The sequence below is a fragment of the Entelurus aequoreus genome, linkage group LG06 (assembly GCF_033978785.1).
Source record: "Entelurus aequoreus isolate RoL-2023_Sb linkage group LG06, RoL_Eaeq_v1.1, whole genome shotgun sequence".
In the NCBI taxonomy this organism is placed as follows: Eukaryota; Metazoa; Chordata; class Actinopteri; order Syngnathiformes; family Syngnathidae; genus Entelurus; species Entelurus aequoreus.
Genome location: NC_084736.1, coordinates 45,343,970 through 45,370,299, shown reverse-complemented (window position 1 = coordinate 45,370,299; position 26,330 = coordinate 45,343,970). Strand labels below are relative to the sequence as shown.

Sequence of the window (26,330 nt, the reverse complement as noted above, 5' to 3'; positions counted from 1 at the left end):
CACTCTTAAACAGGACAATACTGCCACCTACTGGATAGCCTGCAGAACACTGAAATTCAAGTATGTCTTTTATTTATATGTATAATAAAATAAAACAAATAAAATAAAAATATATATAGCTAGAATTTACTGAAAGTCAAGTATTTCATACACATATATATATATATATTATATATATATATATGAAATACTTGATTTGGTGAATTCTAGCTGTAAATATACTCTCCTCTTAACCACGCCCTTAGCCACGCCCCAACCACGCCCCCACCTCCCGATATTGGAGGTCTCAAGGTTGGCAAGTATGGGTATAAATGATGACACAACTCAAGGCACAAATGCCAGAGGAGTGAGGGAAAATCTTGCCCAAGTCTCGCACGTTATGAACCACCTAGTTTGAGTACACCCTTGTTATGAAAATATGGACACCCAAGCATATTTGATACTGCACATCCTCATTAAGGTCACTTATGGGTGAATTTGAGCCTATCCACGCTAACTTCGGGTGTAAGGCAGGGCACACCATCGACTGGTCGCCAGGCAATCGAAGGGCTAGAAAAACAATCATTGACAGCTAAGGACTATTTAGAGTCGTCATTTAGTCTAACTTGGTGTTTGGGAGGAAGCTCGAGTACCTGAAGAAAATCAATGCAAGATGCAAACTCCATACAGTGATGCTCCAATTGAGATTTGAACCCAGATCTATTTATTGTGCAGCAGACACAATGTCTACTCAGCCACCGTGCTGCCTATTATGGACATGCTTGGACAATTTCAACAACCGGCGAAGTCACCTAGACGGTCATTCTTTATATTGGGTCTTCTTTTACAAGTATCCCAGTTCGTTTCGACAGAAGTGGCAAAACAAAGGGACGGTGAAACACAGACAAGTGAACTGCAAACAAAAGAAACACAAAAAATATATAATCAGATTATATTAAAACAATCCATTAAGGATATTACCACAAATGAACACTTCTGTGTGGACTCAAATTGTTTCTTAGTAAATAAATTAAATAAATTACTGTAAATCTAATATATCTTATTACCTACTTCAGGAGGTTATGCATTCATTGAGGTGTGTCTTCCGGTTAGTTAGTTAGTTAGCAATATAACTAAAAAAGGTATGATACAATGTTCAGCAAATGGCTCAAATGGGAAAAGGAACATGCAATTTACAAGACCCAAAACCAGTGAAGTTGGCACGTAGTGTAATTTGTAAATAAAAACAGAATACAATGATTTGCAAATCCTTTTCAACTTATATTCGAAGCGGCGACGTTTCTGGGTGTTGTTGATAAATGGCTTTCACTTTGCATAGTAGAGTTTTAACTTGCACTTACAGATGTAGCGATGAACTGTAGTTACTGACAGTGGTTTTCTGAAGTGTTCCTGAGCCCATGTGGTGATATCCTTTACATGCTGATGTCGGTTTTTGATGCAGTACCGTCTGAGGGATTGAAGGTCACAGGCATTCAATGTTACGTGCAGTGATTTTTCCAGATTGTCTAAACCTTTTGATGAAATTACGGACCATAGATGGTGAAATCCATAAATTCCTTGCAATAGCTGGTTGAGAAATGTTGTTCTGAAACTGTTCGACAATTTGCTCATGTTCACAAAGTGGTGACCCTCGCCCCATCCTTGTTTGCGAATGACTGAGCGTTTTATGGAAGCTGCTTTTATACCCAATCATGGCACCCACCTGTTCCCAATTAGCCTATTCACCTATGGGATGTTCCAAATAAGTGTTTGATGAGCATTCCTCAACTTTCTCAGTATTTATTGCCACTTGTGCCAGCTTTTTTGAAACATGTTGCAGACATAAAATTCCAAATGAGCTAATACTTGCAACAAAAAAAAAGGTTTCCATTTTGAACGTTAAGTATCTTGTCTTTGCAGTCTATTCAATTGAATATAGGTTGAAAAGAATTTGCAAATCATTATATTCTGTTTTTATTTATGATTTACACAACTTGCCAACTTCACAGGTTTCGTGGTTTGTATAAATCGTATAGATTTTAGAGAAAATTTATTTTATGTAACCTTCCTGAGAGGGACAAGTGGTAGAAAATGGATGGATGGATGGATGGATGGATGGATGTTTACTTTGCTAAACTGCAGTTCTCTCTGTGTGTATGCTAGCGGCCCCGCCTCCACCCACGTAGACAAAGAGAGTGGATAACTGACAAGAGGGTTCACTCTGTTTATTTGTTTCTGCTATAGAACTAGGTCCTGACACCGATGCAGTGAGTGAACCCTCCTGTTTGGAAGCAACAGATGTACAAAACAAACACACAGAGTCTTGGAAAATCCATGTATCTTTTGATTTGTTTGTCTGTCCGTCTGTTTGTTAGCTAGCAACATAGCTCAAAAATGTATGGACAGATCTGGATTACATTCAAAAGAAGTGTCAGAAATAGGATAAAGAACAAGTAATTCGATTTTGGGGGTGATCCAGATTACTCTCTGGATTCAGGGATTTTTAAAAAGGATTATTCACTATTGGGAGGTCTGCCCTCTCCAAGTGCTTTGCTAGTTAATAATGAAATAATTTTATCTTTGGACTAAGCTCAGGGCCAATGAAAATTTAGCTGATGGCAGAAAATAGCCCTCGACCCTCACTTTGCAATATATGTACATCCATTTTCTCACATTCACTTTACCTAAATTTTAACCTACATTTGCTCTTCTGTTTACAACCTTGCTGCCTTTAATTGGCTTTAAAGGCCTACTGAAACCCACTACTACCGACCACGCAGTCTGATAGTTTATATATCAATGATGAAATCTTAACATTGCAACACATGCCAATACGGCCGGGTTAACTTATAAAGTGCAATTTTAAATTTCCCGCGACACTTCCGGTTGGAAACGTCTATGTATGATGCGTATGCGCGTGACGTAGACGGTCGAACAGTAAAATGGCTTCCCCATTGAAGTCAATACGAAGTAGCTCTGTTTTCATCTCATTATTCGACAGTATTCCGGACATCTGTGTTGGTGAATCTGTTGCAATTATGTTCATTGCATTATGGAGAAAGAAGCTGAGCAAGCAAAGAAGAAAGTTATCGGTGCAAAGCGGACGTATTTTGCGAAGGAAGTCAGCAGCAACACAACACAGCCGGTGTTTCATTGTTTACATTCCCGAAAGATGCAGTCAAGATCGAAGAACTCGGATAACAGAGACTCTAACTTTGATACAGACGCCTGTAGAGAACTGGGACAACACAGACTCTTACCAGGATTCCTTTGATTTGGATGACAAAGACGCAGACGTGCTACCGTGAGTATGCAGCTTTGGCTTCCAAACATTTGATCGCTTGCCCGTACGTGCGCGTCACATACGTAACTTTGTTTAAATATATAAGCTTTATGAACCTTGGGTTAGGTGAACGGTCTTTTGGGCTGAGTGATTGTGTGTGTTGATCAGGTGTTTGAATTGTATTGGCGTGTTCTATGGAGCTAGGAGCTAGCATAGGAGCTAGGAGCTAGCATAACAAACACTTAGGTGTTTTTATGCAGGATTAATTTGTGGCATATTAAATATAAGCCTGGTTGTGTTGTGGCTAATAGAGTATATATATGTCTTGTGTTTATTTACTGTTTTAGTCATTCCCAGCTGAATATCAGGTACCGTGAGTAGCAGCTGCGCTTCCAAACATTTGATCGCTTGCCCGTACGTGCGCGTCACGTACGTTACTTTGTTTAAATATATAAGCTTTATGAACCTTGGTTTAGGTGAACGGTCTTTTGGGCTGAGTGATTGTGTGTGTTGTGCAGGTGTTTGAATTGGATTGGCGGCTTATATGGAGCTAGGAGCTAGGAGCTAGCATAGGGGCTAGGAGCTAGCATAACAAACACCTAGGTGTTTTTATGCAGGATTAATTTGTGGCATATTAAATATAAGCCTGGTTGTGTTGTGGCTAATAGAGTATATATATGTCTTGTGTTTATTTACTGTTGTAGTCATTCCCAGCTGAATATCAGGTCACCCCCGGCTCTCACAGCATCTTCCCTATCTGAATAGCTTCAACTCCCCACTAGTCCTTCACTTGCACTTTACTCATCCACAAATCTTTCATCCTCGCTCAAATTAATGGGGAAATTGTCGCTTTCTCGGTCCGAATCTCTCTCACTTCATGCGGCCATCATTGTAAACAATAGGGAACTTTGCGTATATGTTCAATTAACTACGTCACGCTACTTCCGGTAGGGGCAAGCCTTTTTTTATCAGATACCAAAAGTTGCGATCTTTATCGTCGTTGTTCTATAATAAATCCTTTCAGCAAAAATATGGCAATATCGCGAAATGATCAAGTATGACACATAGAATAGATCTGCTATGCCCGTTTAAATAAAAAAAAAATCATTTCAGTAGGCCTTTAACCATGCACGCACAATAAAAATAAAGTTGACTTTCACTTTTACCTTTATATTGTAACTCTTAGTTGTGTATAACAAGCTGAAATTTGCTTTACCTGTATGATAAACATTGTTACAACGCCTGCCCCCGTGCTATGGTAGTTTCCTGCAAACCAGTCCCTGAGTTTATAGAGACAACCCTAAAAAAAGACAGAAACATGAATTTCTTGACACCAAGAGATTAATGTATTACAAAGGCCAGTTCTTGTTTACACAGTAAAGTTAAAGTTAAAGTACCAATGATTGTCACACACACACTAGGTGTGGTGAAATTTGTCCTCTGCATTTGACCCCTCCCCTTGATCACCCCCTGGGAGGTGAGGGGAGCAGTGGGCAGCAGCGGTGCCGCACCCGGGAAAAGTGTGGATTGAGTCAAAGATTAGGAGGACACAAAACAACAAAAAAGCTCTTTAACACACTATTACCTGAGTGAGCGTATTAAAAAAAAAACCTTGAATGCAGTCAGTGTTGGCTTATAGGCGTGAAGTGTCAGTGCTTTTTTTTCTATAGGCTATGTGTCATCTGACTGACTGGCGACAAGTCCAATGGGGACGTCTGCATTTCATTCAAAGTTAGCGGGGATAGTTTTACTGTGAGCAAGAACGCATAAGCGGTACAAAATGAATGGAGGGATGGATAACCTCTTGCCAGTTGGCATGAAGGGTTGGGGTGCAAGGATCCTGACTACAACAGGAAATGGGTGCGTTACCCAGCCAATCTGCCTCCCCACGAACTCCACAACACCTAAACTGAACAGAGAAAAAAAGCAAAGATTTTAAAAAAGGGAACTGCTATGTTTGAACCTTTTTAAGGGGAACTACCCTATTTTTTTGGAATTTTGCCTATCATTCACAATTTTTATGAGAGACAAGAACGCACATAATTTTTTTTATTACGAGTTTAAAGATTAAAAAAGACGCTTGGAAGATGCGGCTAATGGGAGTCACCGTTGTAGCCTTCAAAGCCCTCTAAGACAACTTCAAAACCCACTATCAATGTTTTGTATACACACTGCAAGTCTATGTAGTAACAGACACGTTCATAACATGTTCAATATTTACCGTATTTTGATCCTTTTAATCTGACTTCTTCCTCGCATTGATTTCCGTTTCCATAGGAACGCACGTCAGACTTCTAGCAACAACTGTGTGTGTCTACTTCCGGATACAAAACGTTTGTGTGTGTTCTAATCATGGCAGACTTGGTAACAAACAAGGAATACAAACTTTTTTGGACAAATGAGCATTCACAACCTTATCTTTTTGAAGCTGAATTAACAAAGGATTAACTACCGCTTCTAGAAGCGAGCATGAAGATGAGTGAGACGTTGGAGCAGACGGTGTCATGATCTGTTGCTCGGATCATGTTTTGTTTCGTTAAAGACTCCCTTAGTTCTGTTTCAGCACCCCTGGGTTTGTGTTTTCTTGGTTGCCATGGGTGCTGATTATTTTCACCTGCCTCTGGTTAGTGTTCAGGACGCTCACCTGCTCCCGGGCACTAATCAGATTTATTTATCTGTTTATTCCTGCTTTTCACCACACTCAGTCTGGCTGTCTTGTTTGCTCCATGCAACAAGTTACATGTGTTTACCGTTTGATTCCTGAATTAAGCTTCGCCATTTGTTTGCTTGTTTCCCATGCTAAGCTTTCCCGTTTGCTTTTCCATAGCTACCCGTGTGTTAGGAACTCGCATGGCTGCTGTTTGTGTGTCCCCAAGATGCAAGAACCCGGAGGAGGATGAGCAGGTAAGATGATTTTAATTATCATCAACAGGGAAATGTAGCAGTCTTGCATACAACAGTTCCAAACATAAAGAGTTTATCATCGAGCACTGAGGAGTGCTCGAGAGAAAACATAAATAGACATATGCTGATTGGCAGCAGGTGTGGACCGGCTGCCAATCAACGGCAGGTGAAGAGAAAACAGTGCTCCGCGGAACAGGAAATTTAACAAAATAAGAGCACTGACCGGAAGTAATACAAAAACCAAGGAGACAAACAGAAATGAAGTGACCGATCGTCACACCGTGCTATCGGCACGCTCTCCTGTGTTTTTGGATTTTGCCTGATTTATGAAAAATAAATCATTGTCTTACCTGCGCACTGCCTCCGGAGTTCCGTCTGCATCTTGGGGAAACGTTCCGCGCTGTAACATGGGACCCCGCCGTAACAGGAGACAGCCAGGCTGAGTGTGGCAAAAAGCAGGAATAAATAGCTCTCTGATTAGTGCCCGGGAGCAGGTGAGCGTCCCGAACACTAGTCAGAGGCAGGTGAAAATAATCAGCACCAATGGCAACCAAGTACGCTGTCTGGCTAGCTGTGTAAAAACAAACATGAAATGTGTCAGGCTTGTCACTGACAGTTTGATTATGTTTTTTTTTTTTCTCTGTTTGTTTTATTTCCTGTCAGCACTCTTATTTTGGTTCCTTTTCCTGCATGTCTCCCTGAGCGCTTGTTTCCCTCACCTGTACCTGATTGGCAGTCTGGCACACCTGTTGGCAATTGCCAATCAGGATCCTATTTATACCTGCCTCTCCCTCCAGTCAGTGCTGGAGTATTACTAGCTGTATGCTGTGGACTGTAAGCTGTTCCTGTATGCTGAATGCTTTAGACTGTTTGCTGTCTCCAGTTCTCCTTGGTTCCTGGTTTCCTGTTTGCTGTCTCAAGTTTGCCTGTTTCCTGGTTTCTGGTTCGTGTTTTCCCTGCATTTTTTGGACATTAAAATGTTTTCCTGCACCGAGCCTGCCATGAGCCTGCCATCTCTGCATTTTGGGGTTCGTCACTACCACTTCTTGACCGAATACTCCAGCCAAATACGAACCCCGCAGACATTTCTATGCCGGAGAGGCTTGACAGGATCCTGGCACTGATGGCCGAATGGAGGAGAACTTTTACCTCCTTTCAAGCTCCCTCCCACCCATCCCTGTGGTCTGTGGGCCTCTTTGGGGATGTCTTGGATCCGTCCTTTGAGGGGGTGGGTGGGGGGGGGGGGGGGGGGGCTATGAGTAGCTGTGTAGCTGGGGAGGCACAGTTACTTCTAACTCCAGTGGATCTGCCGCAGTTGCCGCCATCCACCCCGGTGGGCCTACAGACGGCGCCATCAACCCCGGTGAGCACTCCCACGCCGGCAGACGAGCCGCCTGCTCCTCAGGCTCCGCCCACACCGGCAGACAAGCCGTCTGCTCCTCTGGCTCCACCCATGACCCCGACGACATTGTCTTCCTCGTCGCTGGCTCCACCCACGCCGACGACATTGTCTTCCTCGTCGTTGGCTGCGCCCACGCCAAATACATCAGCTTCTTCGTCTCTGGCGGGGCGTCCCACTGTGTCGCCAGCTTCCTCGTCTCTGGCTTCGACCACGCCAACGACATCAGCTTCCTCGTCTCTGGCGGACCATCCCACGGCGTCGCCAGCTTCCTCGTCTCTGACAGGCCATCCCACGGCGTCGCCAGCTTCCTCGTCTCTGACAGGCCATCCCACGGCTTCGCCAGCGTCTCCAGCTGGCCTGACGCACGGGCGGCCATTAGGCTTCCTGTTTCATAGGTTCCTGGGTGCTGTCTCAAGTTTGCCTGTTTCCTGGTTTCTGGTTCGTGTTTTCCCTGCATTTTTTGGACATTAAAATCATGGTTTCCTGCACCAAGCCTGCCATCTCTGCATCTTGGCAAAATGTGGGCTAGGACTCTACAGATACTGCAAAATGATTGTTTATGTTTTTCAGTTAGTACAGATTAGTGTCTTATCGCATTGTGTTGTGCATTACAAACTCAAACTTGTTTCGTGCTAATGTAGAGGCTAGCTTATCTCCTACCTTAATTAGCTTTTATGGCTAATACCGAAGCACGCCAATGTGTTAGTACACTAGAATAAGAGTTCCTCAGTGTTTGCTCTTACAATAACAGTGTCGCTGCAGTTTGGTTATTATACATGTTATTGGAGTTAATGGAGTATTGGTGATGTTTTTTTAATTAATTTTAAAAGTGATTTAGAGGTAGAATTGATTGCTCCCATTAGCTGCATTCTCTTCTTGTCTCTCATGATTGTAAACAATAGTGAAGTGAATTAATTAACTCATATTATGTTTTGCATATGGTGAATGTTTATATTCATCTTGGAGAAATCAAATTACCAGTAGGTAGGCAATGGTAGGCATTTCAGTTTGGGCACATAATAACATAGGGTCCTTTAGTGTTGACATTTGTGTGTGGATTTGATTAGTTCTCGCGGAAGAAAAGGCAAAAAAATTGGACCTCGGTATGCAAAGGTGATGGCCCTATTCGTGAAAAGAGACTACATGTTTAGCTTAATGTCAACATCTAAGTTACGACCAGCATCTGTTGTTTTTCAGTCACTTACACACAAACATCCACTTTATGGTCAGGATGCGCTCTCTTGACCCAGCACACACACACAGACAGGAGGTAGGAATATAAAAGCTGATGGTTTGGCTTCTCCAAGTTAGGAGTGCCTCATTTTTGACCTGACCTCTTCCAGGAACTACAGTCCTGTATAATGACGCTCACTTGAAATAAAGTAACTTTTAGTTCAGTAAGGCATCTTTGACGTCTCTTTTGATCCAGCCACACTGCCGTGTCACCCTTCTGTCTGGACGAGGGGACAACCCCAGAAATACACATCAGTAGCAAAAATTCCAAAAAAGTGCAGTTCCCCTTGAACATCAGAATGGTGGTATGGGATATTTGTTTTGTACATGGCTAACAAGTTACATTAATGAACATCAGAAGATTACATTTGCACAGTATGACAAGTCACAATATGAGTAATAATAAAGTGTAAACAATAGGAGTTATGATAAGAGTAAATGAAATAAGGATAAAGACAATAATGACGAATGTGTACAGAATACAGGACAAACACTGCAATAATACATTTGTATCAAAGTGAGGGGATGAACAGTATACCAGGTGCTGGACAGAATCAAAATCATCTTTAATGATCTGGTTTTCCTCTGGACCGGATTGTTTGTAGACCTGCAAACTTTGCATTAGGTCGCTCTCAAAGTATGTGTCAATCTGCAATGTAGACAGGAAACTATTGTCAACAATAACACAGTATAGACACATTGCTACTTAATACTTTTCAAATGTTCTTGTAGTGAGACAATATTTTCGGTATATTAGATGGCATTTTCATCCTAGCATGTTTTGACTGTCATCTGCAGTCTTCAAAAGGGTCACCTGACCACTGTGACGTGTTGCCTGTTCCTACAGGCGTGGCCAACCAAGCAACCATTGCCTATAAGAACAGCTGATAGGCAACACGTCACAATGGTCAGGTGACCCTTCTGAAGAAGACTGCTGATGACAGTCGAAACATGTCAGGTAAAAATTCCATCTAATATACCGAAAATATTGTCTGACTACAAGAATATTTAAAATGTACCATATTTTACGGACCATAGGACGCACCGGATTATAAGGCCGATGAGCGGGTCGACTCAGGTCAATTTTCATACAAAAGGCGCACCGGATTACAGGGCGCATTAAGAGGGTCATATACTGTATATATATATGTTTTTCTAAATTTAAAACACTTCCTTGTGGTCTCTATAACATGTAATGGTGGTTCTTTGGTCAAAATGTTGCATAGATTATGTTTTACAGATCATCTTCAAGCCGCTTTCTGACAGTCGCTTCAGGATGCGCCGTTTGGTGGACGGTCTTATTTACGTGGCTCACCTTCGGCAGCATCTTTTCTCAGTCATCTTTATTGTAGCGGTGTAGCGTGCAAGGACGGGAGTGGAAAAAGTGTCAAAAGATGGAGCTAACTGTTTTAATGACATTACTTAAATCAATAACGAAGCAGCATCTCCTCATCCGCCAGAAATGTGTCTCGTGAAAAACCGTCCGACCGGAACTCTCTAATAACTAAAGTTCCTTGGGTGAATAATGTAAACTCACTACATCAGTATGTTTTAGCGCTTTCATGGCAGATATAAGTAAGAACTTTACACTACTTTATATTAGAAATGGCAACAGCGGAGGATGTATGTCTCATATCAAGAAGATACGGCACGGTCTACAAAGGCGGACGCGAGCAATTTTTCAGGATTTATGCAGATCCCAAATACAGATCAGCAGGAACCAGAAGGTAAGAAAAGCTGCTTTGGCATAATATTGCGAAACAAAAAACGCCAGATAATTGTCTTACCTTATACACACACAATAATAATACTCATTTGTTGAAGCACAGTACAATCCATGAAGCGGTGCAGCTTCATAGCTTACCAAAGTTGTACTGAAACATTTTGATAGATTTTTGAGTGCCGTGTGTAATGTTCTATATTTTCAATGGAACATATAACATTTTGGTTTTGTTTACTTGAGTCATATTGCAGACTACACGTGTCTCTTATGTGTGACTGCCATCTACTGGTCACACTTATCATTTCACCATGTACCGAATACAATAGCTTTGAGGTCGGTAAGCACAACCAAAATAATTCCGTACAATAGGCGCACCGGGTTGTAAATGAAAATGAAAATGAAAGGATTTTAAGTGCGCCTTATAGTCTGAAAAATACGGTATATGAATAATGGCATAATGATCTATTGCCACAAGAGAAATATAGTAAATGCTCTGTGATCTGTAAACGGGGATACTGTGCTGACAATCAGGCTGTTTGCACAGGCATAATTTCAAAAACTATAGTACCACTCTGCTGTAGACCAGGAACACACAGGCCATGGCCAGCTCCACCAACATCAGAATGAAGAGCAGGATAAAAAACTGCAATTGGGGAACAATCACATTTAAAGTTTTTAGAATGTTTGTGAATTATTTCCTAAAGGGGCCCTATCCTTCTCATTTCAAGAGCTTTTCAAATGGTATTGGATCCAGTGGGGCACTTACATAGGTTTATTTAAATAAGTTGTGTACCGGGCAAATACAGAGAAATTCTGCGTTCTTCTCTTCTTGGACTAAACGCTTAAATTCAGCAGCCTCTTCTACTCTGCTGCAATTGGTCAGGGGTTGAAGGTTTGCCCAACCCCAAAACTCCGCCACCGCTGCATAGAAACACGCCCTCTCAATATATTTGATGAATAATTTCAGAATCTCTCATCTTTCTCTTCCCACTCCACATATGGAGTGGGAAGAGCAAATAGCAGCGACCTACTGTGGTTCTTTCTTGCTTCTTCAAAAACCATTGCTGCTTTAAGTGTGCTACAGCATAGTCGATAAAAACGATGAAACATATGATTTATTCATTCATGGTTTTTTTGGTTTTTTTTTTTGCTCGAATACCCGAAAGCGCTCCCAGCATGCCTTGCAGCACTTGCTTTACGACATTTTGACATGAATCTATACCTAATAAATCATACTTTGGATATAGCATTATTTAGTGTAATTAGTGTACTCAGTTGAAAGAGTCCTTCGATGTTCATTTACATGTTGGCACTGCTTGGACTCATACGCATGCGGAGAGGCCGATCGGGCATGACTTCCAATGAAGAGCATGTCTCACCAGAACACCGGCATAAGGCTGTACGCTACAGCATAATGAAGCTTTTGCATAGTTTTCCTTGGGAAGCCCATGACATGAAATACAATTCTTACATCCGAAAAAAAAAAATTCTGACTATAAGAAAAAGTGATAAACGGTAAACTACTGAGTACCGGTTAGAGGTGGGACCAAGTCATTGTTTTGCAAGTCACAAGTAAGTCTCAAGTCTTTGCCCTCAAGTCTCGAGTCAAGTTCCGAGTCAAGACAGGCAAGTCCCGAGTCAAGTCCAAATTCAAGACTTGAAAGTCTCAAGTCAAGTCCCAAGTCTTGCATTTTGAGTTTCGAGTCCTTTCAAGTCATTTAACCACAGACTAATATATTTACACATGCTTTTTAAAACACTGTATTTATTTATTAAAACAAGTGCATTTGAAATTGCAGGAAAAAAAATAGCACTGACATTGCACTTCATAATAGCACTATTAACCAGTTAATAAACATTTAACTCATTCCTTTACAGCAGTGGTCCCCAACCTTTTTGTCGCTTGAAAATTTGTTCCACGGACCAGGGTGGTGGGGGGTAAGGTTTTTTTTAATTCATTTATTTTTATTTATTTATTTTTTCTTTTTGTCATAAAGAAATACATTCATGTGTGCTTACAAACTGTATCCCTCAGACTGTATTGATCTATACTGATGTATAACGTAATAACCAGAAATATTAATAACAGAAAGAAACAACCCTTTTGTGCGAATGAGTGTGAATGAGTGTAAATGGGGGAGGGAGGTTTTTTGGGTTGGTGCACTAATTTTAAGTGTATCTTGTGTTTTTTATGTTGATTTAATAAAAAATAAAAAATAAAAATAAAAAAATAAAAAAATAAATTCTTTTTTTTCTTCTTTTTTAATTTCTTGTGCGACCCGGTACCAATCGATCCACGGACCAGTACCGGGCCGCGGCCTGGTGGTTGGGGACCACTGCTTTACAGAATAAACACATTTGAAAAAACAAGTGCAACTTTACTTATTTGCACAAAAGTGTTAACATTGTATTTCCATGGCATATTGCATCGTAACTAGTTCCACAGCAGTTTCTATCCTGTTCTTACCTTATCTCATTGATCTCATCTCATACTGTATGAGTGTTTATGTGTGCGTACACATGAAAAACATAACAAATACATGAACATAACAATGAACAGAGTTGTACTTTTTAGATGTCTGGGCCCTATGCAATATGTACACATATTCTTAATATAGTATACATTTTAACTGACCTTTATTTGACTATGTTTGTCTTTTTGTAGGTGGCTAAAATACGCGTTGCTGCTGACCGCCGTCCAACGTTACTTTACTGTGTGTGATACATTGACAAACGTAACGTTATGTATAGGTACCTCATGCAACCCTGCTTAAAAAAAATCACTTGACAAAAAGTATGAATAAGGTAGCGAACTGCAGTGGACGCAACAGATTGCCGTGTTTGCAATGACGTTATAACCATAGACATCTTATAAGTAGACGCAGCATTGGCTGCTGTGACGCGAGCAATTTGGCCGCCATCTTGAAGTGGTGATGAAGAGCCGGCGAGCGGCCTAAACTGACAGTTGACAGGTAGAAAACAAAGATGCCGGGCTGGTGTTCAGCGTTTTCCTGCTCAAATGAGCGGACTGTTGAAAATAGGAATCGGGGGATTACTTTTCACAAGTAAGATTTAACATTACTTGGTTGTATTTTGTGAAAAGAATATTACCACAGAGTTGAGAAGGAGCAAAGATCTTCAATATTTGTATGTGAAAATCACAAAGAAATCTTCTGGGGGAGGATGACGCCCATACTGGGGTTTGGTTTACAAAATTTCAGCCCCACCTAAAACAAAATTCACCAGCCACCGATTATGATGCATTCTCATTTTAGGCAAAATATAAGACAATACTTTCTTAACAGTATAATTGTAACCAGGAATAAGTCTTCAAGTAACAATTTTCAAATACTAACATTGTTGGGTAAGACAGAATTTGGTTTTATTCTGAATCCAGTGAAACAGATTGGTGGTTTTAGCTGATATACAGACTTTCAGGTGTTTATATATGTTTATGTTGAAGTATTTGGCAGACGCTTTTATCCAAAGCGACCTACATAAAAAATACATATAAAACAATCACTGTAAACATGATCATTTAAGGCAGGGGTGTCAAACTCATTTTAGATCGGGGGCCACATGGAGGAAAATCTACTCCCAAGTGGGCCGGACTGGTAAAATCACGGCACGATAACTTAAAAATAAAGACAACTTCAGATTGTTTCCTTTTCTTTTTTAAATAGAACAAGCACATTCTGAAAATGTACAAATCATAATGTTGTTGGTTTTTTTTTTACACTTACATGTTGTGGTTAACAGTATTCTATCTTTATTTGTCATTATTTATACTTTCTGAATAAATTATGTGATAATATTCATCAGTCAAATCATTGGTGTTGATTTTCAATCTATCAAGATAAAAAAAATAATATCAAAATCATGTTATTCATGTATTTTGATCATTTTCCTGGACTGGTGCACTCACATCATGTGGTTACTTCTTTTTTTTTTTTACATATGTAGCATCATCCCCAATGATACAAAGAATTGCTATTGCGACATCTAGTGGACACATTTAGAACGGCGGTTTCTTTCATTCCAAAATTTCGGCTCATTTTTATATTTAGCAAACTTATCCCGCGGGCCGGATAAAACCTGTTCGGGGGCCTGATCCGGCCCCCGGGCCGTACGTTTGACACCCCTGATTTAAGGGAAGAATGTAATACAAAATATCAATACAAAGTGTCAAGACAATAAACTCTCTGCTGCTGCAGCAACAGAGATACAGTCTATAGGTCCCTAAGATATATAGATATGTAATTTATTCATACATTGTTTATGTAAGATATATGCATGTATATATAATCATATTGTTTCTTCAACTTAAAAATAGCTGACCGGTTTTTCCCCCTTCTCTGGGATTATATTCCCAGTTTTGATCTTGGACGTCTGGTCACTTATAGCATAAAATAATATTATATTACTGTTAAGCAAACTATGAATAATACAAACGCCAAAACATGTGTCCGTTATCATAGCTACACGTATGACAAAAAAAACGCGTGAAAATCAGTGGTATTCAGTGAGGTAAAATGAATTAAATTCGCTGACAGTTCATTGCTCCTGCCAAATGAATTGCACTGAGTGGAGCGGATCACCACTCCAAGATGGCGGCCCCGCGTCTCGTCTGCGCCAGTAGGCAGTAGCGCTCAATGCTGCGTACCCTTATAAGATGTCTATGGTTATAACGTTAGCAGTGAGTTTACAGCCTCACTGATTTAACTACACAGCAAATAAAAGTCATGTTACTTAGCCAATAAACGTTATGTTACATTCAAAACTTACCCTTCTTTGTGCAACTTCAAATGTCGAACAAAGTTGGAAGTTGTTGCGTCTCCGTCTGTAATATTCGTGATTTGCATACAGCAATTCGTTTTTTGTTGACCAAGTTGTAGTTTTTATACCCGAACGAAACCAACTTTGACATAATTGTTTCTCACTGCCGCGTTGTTTGACAACTCATGTTCGGTGGTTGTCCTGCAATTTGATTGGATGAGAGCTGTAGGATGAAAACAACGTAGATCTAATTTGATTGGCTATTGTACTGACAGCACACCAGCTGACAAGCAGCACACACGCTTATAGACACAGACGTAGAAAATGAAAGATACGGAGCGCTCCCAAATAACTTTTTAAACTTTGGGTTTTGGGGAAAGTAGCAAGTCATGTCAAGTCAAAAGCCTCAAGTCCAAGTGAAGTCACAAGTCATTGATGTTAAAGTCTAAGTCGAGTTGCAAGTCTCTTTACATTTTGTCAAGTCGAGTCTAAAGTCATCAAATTCATGACTCGAGTCTGACTCGAGTCCAAGTCATGTGACTCGAGTCCACACCTCTGGTTAACACTATATAAGGGAGTTGAATCTTTGCAGACACATGAACAAAAAGTCTAAATGGAAAATATTTAGATATAAAAATGCCTTTTTCTGGTTAAATTAGTAAGTGTGTTTATTTTACCATCCATCCATTTTTTACCGCTTGTCTCTCTCGGGGTCGCGAGGGTGCTGGAGCCTATCCCAGCTGCAATCGGTCATGACCAAAACAGTTCAGTCACAAAGACATGTGAGTGCCTGCCATTCAGTGCAGGATTACTGTGCACAACAACGTGAACTCAAGCAGTCAGTGAGACTGAGGTTGGTCACTGAAGTTGCTGCTTCTATGCTTTCAACTTATATGCTTATGTTAGTCATACGTCTTTATTTTGATCTTCTGGGCTGCACTTCCAGCTTTGTGAGGGGGAAGGGCACAACACTGTTTGAACATGAATCACGTCGTGACGAGCCTGACCTTCGTGACGGTGGAACGGGATGTCGCGCACATACACGGATACAAACACACACACATTCACAGACCCACAGGATCACGGTCAATAAAGGCGGATTGTTTTTCGTGCAGGATTATACCAAGCGTTGTTGCCTCCTTACTGTTTACTACTGCGGTAGTCATGTGACTCGAGTCCACACCTCTGGTATTCAGTGAGGTAAAATTAATTAAATGCGCTGACAGTTCATTCCTCCTGCCAAATGAATTGCACTGAGTGGAGCGGATGACCACTCCAAGATGGCGGCCACGCGTCTCGTCAGCGCCAGTTGGCAGTAGCGTTCGATGCTGCGTCTACTTATAAGATGTCTATGGTTATAGCGTTAGCAGTGAGTTTACAGCCTCACTGATTTAACTACACAGCAAATAAAAGTCACGTTACTTGGCCAATAAACGTTAGCTTACATTCAAAACTTACCCTTCTTTGTGCATCTTCAAATGTCGAACGAAGTTGGAAGTTGTTGCGTCTCCGTCTGTAATATTCGAACTGCATGTTTAGCATACTGCAATTCGTTTTTTGTTGGCCAAGTCGTAGTTTTTACACCCGAACGAAACCAACTTTGGCCAAATTTTTTCTCACTGCCGCATTGTTTGACAGCTCTTGTTTGGTGGTTGTCCTGCAATTTGATTGGATGAATGCTGTGGGATGAAAACAATGTGGATCTAATTTGATTGGCTGTTGTACTGAGAGCACACAAGCTGACAGGAACAATACGCTGATAGACACAGACGTACAAAATGAAAGATACGGAGCGCTCCTGAATAACTTTTTATTAATCTTTGGGTTTTGGGGAAAGTAGCAAGTCATGTCAAGTCAAAAGGCTCAAGTCCAAGTGAAGTCACAAGTCATTGATGTTAAAGTCTAAGTCGAGTTGTAAGTCTCGAGTCTAAAGTCATCAAATTCATGACTCGAGTCTGACTCGAGTCCAAGTCATGTGACTCGAGTCCACACCTGCTTCCTAAAGTTGTGACATCAGAAATTCACAGGATGTCATGGAAATTTTGTGAAGTTTTTGAACCCGACTGACACTATTTAGAAATGGTATGTGTAAGAATTTACCCAGGGATAACTTACTATAAAAATACATTAACCTCATGATATGAAAGCTTCACATTATGCACTGAACATAGAACACGTTAAACAGTCTGAAAAGTTAGAAATGTTGTATAGGGCCCCTCTAAAGTAATTGTTGCACGTCTACAAAGACATTGGGAGACAATTAAGTTTTTTTTACTGGCATAACTGTTTTTACAAACATCTTCAGCTGAACGCTGATTGTTCATCCCCACAAAGCATGGACATGGACATTTTGGTTACCAATATTTAGCACTGTCAAGTGATTTAAAAAATGTGTTATTGTAATTTATACTCACGCTGATAAGCATGCAGCGGTTCTCTTTAATGGCTCCCAGCACACCCAAATAACACACACAGGTGACAATGGTACCAGTGACCACCAGGGTGTTAGCCGGATAGATAGACCAGAAGGTTGTGATGAGAGAGGCAAACCTGGAATGCATTCCCTGGAATATGCCAAAGGCGACCACAAACGCGCCACAGAGCTCCAGTACAGACACAAAACGGCATGTTATTTGGTCACAGCATGGCTTTGAATTTAACTCATGGGTTGGACAAAATTGTGGATATAAATTAGTGCTGTCAAAGGATTAATCACACTTTTACATTTTGATGAATCGTTATTATTCGCAGTAAAAGTACTTGAGTGCAAAATTTTAAATAACATCAAGAAAAGCCCCAATATTTTGACACAAACACAATATTTTTGTAAGAATGACATACAGAATTTTTTGTTTTATGTTTTAATTGAATGCACGCCATTTTGTTGTTCAAAACTTGCTAACAGTTTTAAATGACATCTTATGTACTTTACAGAAAGTTTGTTTGTATTTTGGAGTTTAATTTGTCACCAGTCTAAAGTCATCTTTGCACTGGCGTATGCATTGACCAGGGGCCTCATGTATTAAGCTTGCCTACGCATATAAACCTGGCGTACACACTTTTTTGCGGCAGAGTTTGAGCGGTATCAAGAGTGAAATGAGCGTGGAAATATGCAGTGCTTGCGAGGCCGCCTTGATGCATGGGTTTTCCTGAGCTGAAGCCCAGAAGCCTCCCCCCCAGTTTAGGGACCTCCCATATTGATGGCGGAATACAATGATTGGGGTTCATAGCTGTCAACCACATCTGCATACACCAGTCGACAGGAGATATTTTCATGAACAACATAATTTTAAAAATGTTTGATATTGTTGCCATGTTGCTGTTAAACTGTTGAGTAAAAGCAGGATTTAAAAAATTGATTTTATTGATCAGTCCAACAAAATAATACACAATAATACCATAACAATAAAATGCCAACTCCAATACCAAACCCGGCACAACAACATTCAAAATAGCAATCACAGAGCAATTGAGAGGACACACAAACATGACACAAAACAATCCAAAAGTAGTCTTTTTTTTTTGGGTGTTTTTTTTGGTAACATCATCTTTTTACTGAATGCACTAATTTAATTTGCATTAGTGTTATGACTTGTGTCGGACAATGAAGAGGGTGGCTAATTGCATCTTGTTCGAACACCATTAACAGCAAACTATGGGGTGCCAAATGTAAAAATTCAGTCACATTTTTCTAACAGGTATATTTTTCACATACAGCTCATTTTCATCACATTTAAGTTTAAATTAAATGTTGACTCTGTTATATCTAAATTCATCCATCCATGTTCTACTGCTTGTCCCGGGGTAAACCCAGGACAAGTCGCCACCTCATTGCAGGGCTCACAATGATAGACAGAGTTGATTTATCCATCCATCCATCCATTTTCTACCACTTATTCCCTTTGGGGTTGCGGGGGGCGCTGTAGCCTATCTCAGCTACAATCGGGCGGAAGGCAGGGTACACCCTGGACAAGTCGTCACCTCATCGCAGGGCCAACACAGATAGACAGACAACATTCACACTCACATTCACACTAGGGCCAATTTAGTGTTGCCAATCAACCTATCCCCAGGTGCATGTCTTTGGAGATGGGAGGAAACCGGAGTACCCGGAGGGAACCCACACTGTCACAGGGAGAACATGCAAATTCCACACAGAAATTGAACCCAAGATCTTCTTATTATGAGGCACACGCACAAACCCCTGTTCCACCGTGCTGCCTGTTATATCTAAATGTAAAATATAAATATAAATGTTAAATATAAATCTTGAAATGCAATATAAATGTTAAATCTAAATGTTAAATCTAAATCTAAACATTACATCTAAATATAAATGTTAATTCTGAACCTAAATGTCATATCTAAATCTTAACTAAATGTTGAATCCAAATGTGAGCGCTAAATGTGAATTTTAAATCCAAATGTTAAATCTAAATACACATTTTTTATCTAAATCTGAAAGTGAGCGTGAAATCACTTGCCACGTGAAAAGATGAATATTTATAGGAACGCCAATTTTCCTGTAATCCAGGGGTCCCCAAACTTTTTGACTTGGGGGCCGCATTGGGTTAAAAAATGTGGCCGGGGGGCGGGCTGTACGCATATATATATATATATATATATATATATATATATATATATATATATATATATATATATATATATATATATATATATATATATATATATATATATATATATATATATATATATTAGGGGTGTGGGAAAAAATTGATTCGAATTTGAATCGCGATTCTCAAGTTGTGCAATTCAGAATCGCTTATCATTTTTTAAAAATCGATTTAAAAATTATTATTTTTTTATAATTTTTTAATTTTTTTCAAATTAATCAATCCAACAAAACAATACACAGCAATACCATAACAATGCGATCCAATTCCAAAACCAAACCCGACACAGCAACACTCAGAACTGCAATAAATAGAGAAATTGAGAGGAGACACAAACACGACACAGAACAAACCAAAAGTAGTGAAACAAAAATGAATATTATCAACAACAGTATCAATATTAGTTACAATTTCAACATCCGTCCATCCATCCATTTTCTACCGCTTATTCCCTTCGGGGTCGCGGGGGGCGCTGGAGCCTATCTCAGCTACAATCGGGCGGAAGGCGGGGTACACCCTGGACAAGTCGCCACCACATCACAGGGCCAACACAGATAGACAGACAACATTCACACACTAGGGCATACTTGCCAACCCTCCCGTTTTTAGCGGGAGAATCCCGGTATTCAGCGCCTCTCCCGACAACCTCCCGGCAGAGATTTTCTCCCGACAAACTCCCGGTATTCAGCCGGAGCTGGAGGCCACGCCCCCTCCAGCTCAATGCGGACCTGAGACTGAGTGGGGACAGCCTGTTCTCACGTCCGCTTTCCCACAATATAAACAGCTTGCCTAACGAATTCAAACGAATGGAAACAAGAATTTCAGTTCATCCAGGACAGTTCGAAGGGGAAGGTGTATGTTGCCTGTAAATATGTAGAACAGACTTCTCCATTGAACACGGTGGCCGAAATGATATACTCATCATGAACGGAGAAGTTAAACAGGACAATACTGCCATCTAATGGATAGCCACCGGAACACTGAAATTCAAGTATTTCTTTTATGTTAATAAAATAAATAAATATATATATTTATATATATATAGCTAGAATTCACTGAAAGTCAAGTATTTCATACATACATACATATATATATATATATATATATATATATATATATATATATATATATATATATATATATATATATATATATATATATATAAAAAATATATATATATATATATATATATATGAAATATATATGAAATACTCGAGTTGGTGAATTCTAGCTGTAAATAACCACGCCCCCAACCACGCCCCCCACCCCCTACCCCCCACCTCCCGATATTGGAGGTCTCAAGGTTGGCAAGTATGCACTAGGGCCAATTTAGTGTTGCCAATCAACCTATCCCCAGGTGCATGTCTTTGGAGCAGTGATTAAAAATCCCTCATTGACATTATCATTAGACATTTATAAAAATAAAAAAAACAACAATATTATCACAGTGGCTTACACTTGCATCGCATCTCATAAGCTTGACAACACACTCTGTCCAATATTTTCACAAAGATAAAATAAGTCATATTTTTGGTTCATTTAATAGTTAAAACAAATTTACATTATTGCAATCAGTTGATAAAACATTGTCCTTTACAATTATAAAAGCTTTTTACAAAAATCTATTACTCTGCTTGCATGTCAGCAGACTGGGGTAGATCCTGCTGAAATCCTATGTATTGAATGAATAGAGAATCCTTTTGAATCGGGAAAAAAAATCGTTTTTAAATCGAGAATCGTGTTGAATTGAAAACAAAAATCGATTTTGAATCGAATCGTGACCCCAACAATCGACATTGAATCGAATCGTGGGACACCCAAAGATTCACAGCCCTAATATATATATATACTCCTCTCTGAGCTGCCACCTTACCGTGGTAGAGGAGTTTGCGTGTCTATGTTGTCCGGGGGCTTCCATGCCCCCTGGTAGGGTCTCCCAAGACAAACAGGTCCTAGGTGAGGGATCAGACAAAGAGCAGCTCGAAGTCTTCTATGGAAACACAAGAACCGAGACTCAGATTTCCCTCGCCCGGACGCGGGTCACCGGGGCCCCCCTCTGGAGCCAGGACCGGAGTTGGGGCACGATGGCGAGGGCCTGGTGGCCGGGCCTGTCCCCGGCCGGGCACAGCCCGAAGAGGCAACGTGGGTCCCCCCTCCAATGGGCTCACCACCCATAGCAGGGGCCATAGAGGTCGGGTGCAATGTGAGCTGGGCAGCAGCCGAAGGCAGGGCACTTGGCGGTCCGATCCTCGGCTACAGAAGCTAGCTCTTGGGACGTGGAACGTCACCTCGCTGGGGGGAAGGAGCCTGAGCTAGTGTGCGAGGTGGAGAAGTTCCGGCTAGATATAGTCGGACTCACTTCGACGCACAGCAAGGTTTCTGGAACCAGTTCTCTCCAGAGGGGCTGGACTCTCTTCCGGAGTGAGAGGCGACGGGCTGGGGTGGCAATTCTTGTTGCCCCTCGGCTCAGAGCCTGCACGTTGGAGTTCAACCCAGTGGACGAGAGGGTAGCTTCCCTCCACCTTCGGGGGGGGGACGGGTCCTGACTGTTGTTTGCGCTTACGCGCCAAACAGCAGCTCAGAGTACCCACCCTTTTTGGATTCGCTCGAGGGAGTACTTGAGAGTGCTCCCCCGGATGATTCCCTCGTTCTACTGGGGGACTTCAACGCTCATATTGGCAACGACAGTGAAACCTGGAGAGGCGTGATTGGGAAGAATGGCCGCCCGGATCTGAATCCGAGTGGTGTTTTGTTATTGGACTTTTGTGCCCGTCACGGATTGTCCATGACGAACACCATGTTCAAGCATAAGGGTAGGCCGCAGTTCCATGATCGACTTTGTAGTTGTGTCATCGGATTTGCGGCCTCATGTTTTGGACACTCGGGTGAAGAGAGGGGCGGAGCTTTCTACAGATCACCACCTGGTGGTGAGTTGGCTGCGATGGTGGGGGAGGATGCCGGACAGACCTGGCAGGCCCAAACGCATTGTGAGGGTTTGCTGGGAACGTCTGGCAGAGTCTCCTGTCAGAGAGAGTTTCAATTCCCACCTCCGGAAGAACTTTGAACATGTCACGAGGGAGGTGCTGGACACTGAGTCCCAGTGGACCATGTTCCGCACCTCTATTGTCGAGGCGGCTGATTGGAGCTGTGGCCGCAAGGTAGTTGGTGCCTGTAGTGGCGGTAATCCTGCTGAAAGGATTTAGTAGAGATCATCGACGATAAAGTTCGCAACTTTTGGTCGCTGATAAAAAAAGCCTTGCCTGTACCGGAAGTAGCGTGACGTCGCAGGTTGAAGGGCTCCTCACATTTCCCCATTGTTTACACCAGCAGCGAGAGCGATTCGGACCGAGAAAGCGACGATCACCCCATTGATTTGAGCGAGGATGAAAGATTCGTGGATGAGGTACGTGAGAGTGAAGGACTAGAGTGCAGTGCAGGACGTATCTTTTTTCGCTCTGACCGTAACTTAGGTACAAAGGCTCATTGGATTCCACACTTTCTCCTTTTTCTATTGTGGATCACAGATTTGTATTTTAAACCACCTCGGATACTATATCCTCTTGAAAATGAGAGTCGAGAACGCGAAAGGACATTCACAGTGACTTTTATCTCCACAACAATACATCGGTGAAGCACTTTAGCTACGGAGCTAACGTGATAGCATCGTGCTTAAATGCAGATAGAAACAAAATAAATAAGCCCCTGATTGGAAGGATAGACAGAAGATCAACAATACTACTATCAGGAGACACCGAACCAAACACTGGATCTGTAACTACACAGTTAATGCTGTGCCGCCTGTCGAAGCCCAGCAATGCTGTTGATAACGACGCCATTGAAGCTAACTTAGCTACGGGACCTCGTCAGAGCTATGATAAAAACATTAGCGCTCCACCTACGCCAGCCCTCATCTGCTCATCAACACCCGTGCTCACCTGCGTTCCAGCGATCGACGGCGCGATGAAGGACTTCACCCGATCATCGATGCGGTCGGCGGCTAGCGTCGGATAGCGCGTCTGCTATCCAACTCAAAGTCCTCCTGCTTGTGTTGCTGCAGCCGGCCGCTAATACACCGATCCCACCTACAGCTTTCTTCTTTGCAGTCTCCATTGTTCATTAAACAAATTGCAAAAGATTCACCAACACAGATGTCCAGAATACTGTGGAATTTTGCGATGAAAACAGAGCTGTTTGTATTGGGATACAATGTGTCCGAATACATCCGGTTCAACCATTGACGTCACGCGCAAACGTCATCATACCTACACGTTTTCAACCGAAAGTTTCCCGGGAAATTTAAAATTGCACTTTATAAGTTAACCCGGCCGTATTGGCATGTGTTGCAATGTTAAGATTTCATCATTGATATATAAACTCTCAGACTGCGTGGTCGGTAGTAGTGGGTTTCAGTAGGCCTTTAAGGGAGCTTGCACAGACTATATAAATTGAATCATGAATCTACGTTTATACATGATTAATTGGATAATGTTTTATGATTAATCGCATAAGTTAATGCAGAGGTGTCAAAGTCGTTTTCACTGAGGGCCACATCACAGTTATGTTTGGCCTCAGAGGGCCACTTCTAACAGTGAATACTATTATTACACATTTTTAAAATAAATTTTAATAGTAGATTTTCAAAAAAAATATGGTAATTTGCAATAATTTCACCTCAAAATTTAGTGTATATTACTGTAAATGGAAAAACAGTGCAGTAAAAACCACAGTAAATTTCACAATTTTACCATGAAATCTATTGCTACGTTTACATTACACAATTTGATGAATAACTTGCTTTGAAATCATTATTATTAGTATTTCTATTGAAAAAATTATTTGAATGTTTGATAGTATATTTTTGCATAATTAGACAATATTTAAGTTAACATAATTTGTGATTACATGGAGTACTTTTTTTTTTTCTCCCAAAATAGAAAGAAAGAATACATTCAGTGAGAAAAGTTACAGTACTTTATTGATACATTTTATTTCCAGGCTTTCGAGGGCCAAATAAAATGACATCTGGCCCCCGGGCCTTGAGTTTGACACGGGTGAGTTAACGTGTTACCTTTGACAGCCCTAATAAACAATATTACCAGGATCAATTTATAAATTTAAGCACTTACCCAACACAGAAAGTTGAGAACTATCATCAGAATTTTTAGGCAGTTTACACAGGAGTGATCCATGCTTCCTGAAGGAGGACACAGGGGTTGCTTTTTGGTGCTTTAATGTTTACATTACAATCGTGTTTGGTATGGTGACACTGAGGTGTTTTCACTATGGGCACTTGTGACCTATTAAGGCTCCAAGTAAACATTTCAAACCAATTTTTTTGAATTAGTTTGTTTCAGCTTACTAGATGAGGTTTGATCATTTATTTTTTGTAAATTAGCTAAGCATTTATGAGGGAAGTCACATTCATTAACTTTCAATTGTCACGTTAGCTTAGCCGACACATATTTGAACACAATTATATTTGTATTATTAATTATTATCAATTATTAATTATTTTTAGCCACTATTTATTATTGTTAAATATTGATTTACCTATTTATGTATTTATTTCAATGCCCCAAGTCCCACCCTCATTTTTGCATCGGCAATCTATCTTTTTTTTACCAACTCTCTGTTCTTTTCTCTCCCTGTGAGAAAATGGTAATATTTAAACAAAGTGATCAAACTATCTGCATGCATGTCAAATCCATTAGAATATTTGTACTTGCAAATTAACATATTAAACCGCTTCACATTCAAATACTGATTACAACTTTGAATATCAAGAATGCTTCAAAAGTTGGGTGCTGTTACCTTAATCTGTATTTTATCTATGTGTTCTATGGTATGCTTTTTCCTAAACAGATTCATAAAATACAGTCAATTCTTGGTAATAACTCTCCATCGATCTTACCTTAACCTTCCCGCTTCCAGCAGTGTCAAATATCAGATATAGGATGGTGAGCAGTATTTTCATGTCCTGAACATTCCCTGGTGCTGACTAAAGACTGATAGGGAAAAAGGGAAATAAGGTTGGGGGGGAGGGGGGGGGGGGGGGTTGAGAGAGTACAACTAATGTCTCTGTCAACACAGGCAGTGTACACTAACAGTCTGAATTTAAGGAGACTATCCCCAATTTTTTCCATTAAGGGTCCTTTTAAACATTTAATAATTAAAATTGTACTGGAATGCAGGTGGAATATTACAGTGACTCTGTTCTTATGAAATGTATTAAATTAATAAATGTACAACAATCTACAGAAATATCATTGTGACATATACAGTGGAGAAAATCAATATTTAATCTCCTGTGGCTTTTTTACATTTAACATTTTGGTGTTGTTATTGTTCTGTAATCTTATAATGTGATGTTCACAGAATATTCTATACATTTAATTT

General features: G+C 40.6%; 1 protein-coding gene across 4 annotated transcripts; it reads right to left on the bottom strand.

Annotated features, from left to right (window-relative positions):
- Positions 1–201: 201 nt before the first annotated feature.
- Positions 202–25,954, bottom strand: LOC133651565 (leukocyte surface antigen CD53-like). 4 transcript variants are annotated; one of them, XM_062049538.1, is made up of 8 exons: positions 25,846–25,954; positions 25,061–25,128; positions 17,715–17,903; positions 11,093–11,167; positions 9,340–9,450; positions 5,064–5,171; positions 4,479–4,562; positions 202–892 (listed from the first exon to the last, which is right to left on the bottom strand). In XM_062049538.1, the coding sequence occupies exons 2-8, from the start codon at positions 25,121–25,123 to the stop codon at positions 824–826; spliced, it is 699 nt and encodes a 232-aa protein (XP_061905522.1). In that variant the 5' UTR covers positions 25,124–25,128; positions 25,846–25,954; the 3' UTR covers positions 202–823. The 4 variants fall into 4 exon arrangements, with proteins under 4 accessions (XP_061905522.1, XP_061905524.1, XP_061905521.1 ...); XM_062049536.1 differs by lacking the exon at positions 202–892 and adding an exon at positions 1,255–1,447; XM_062049540.1 differs by lacking the exons at positions 202–892; positions 11,093–11,167 and adding an exon at positions 1,250–1,447.
- Positions 25,955–26,330: the final 376 nt, after the last annotated feature.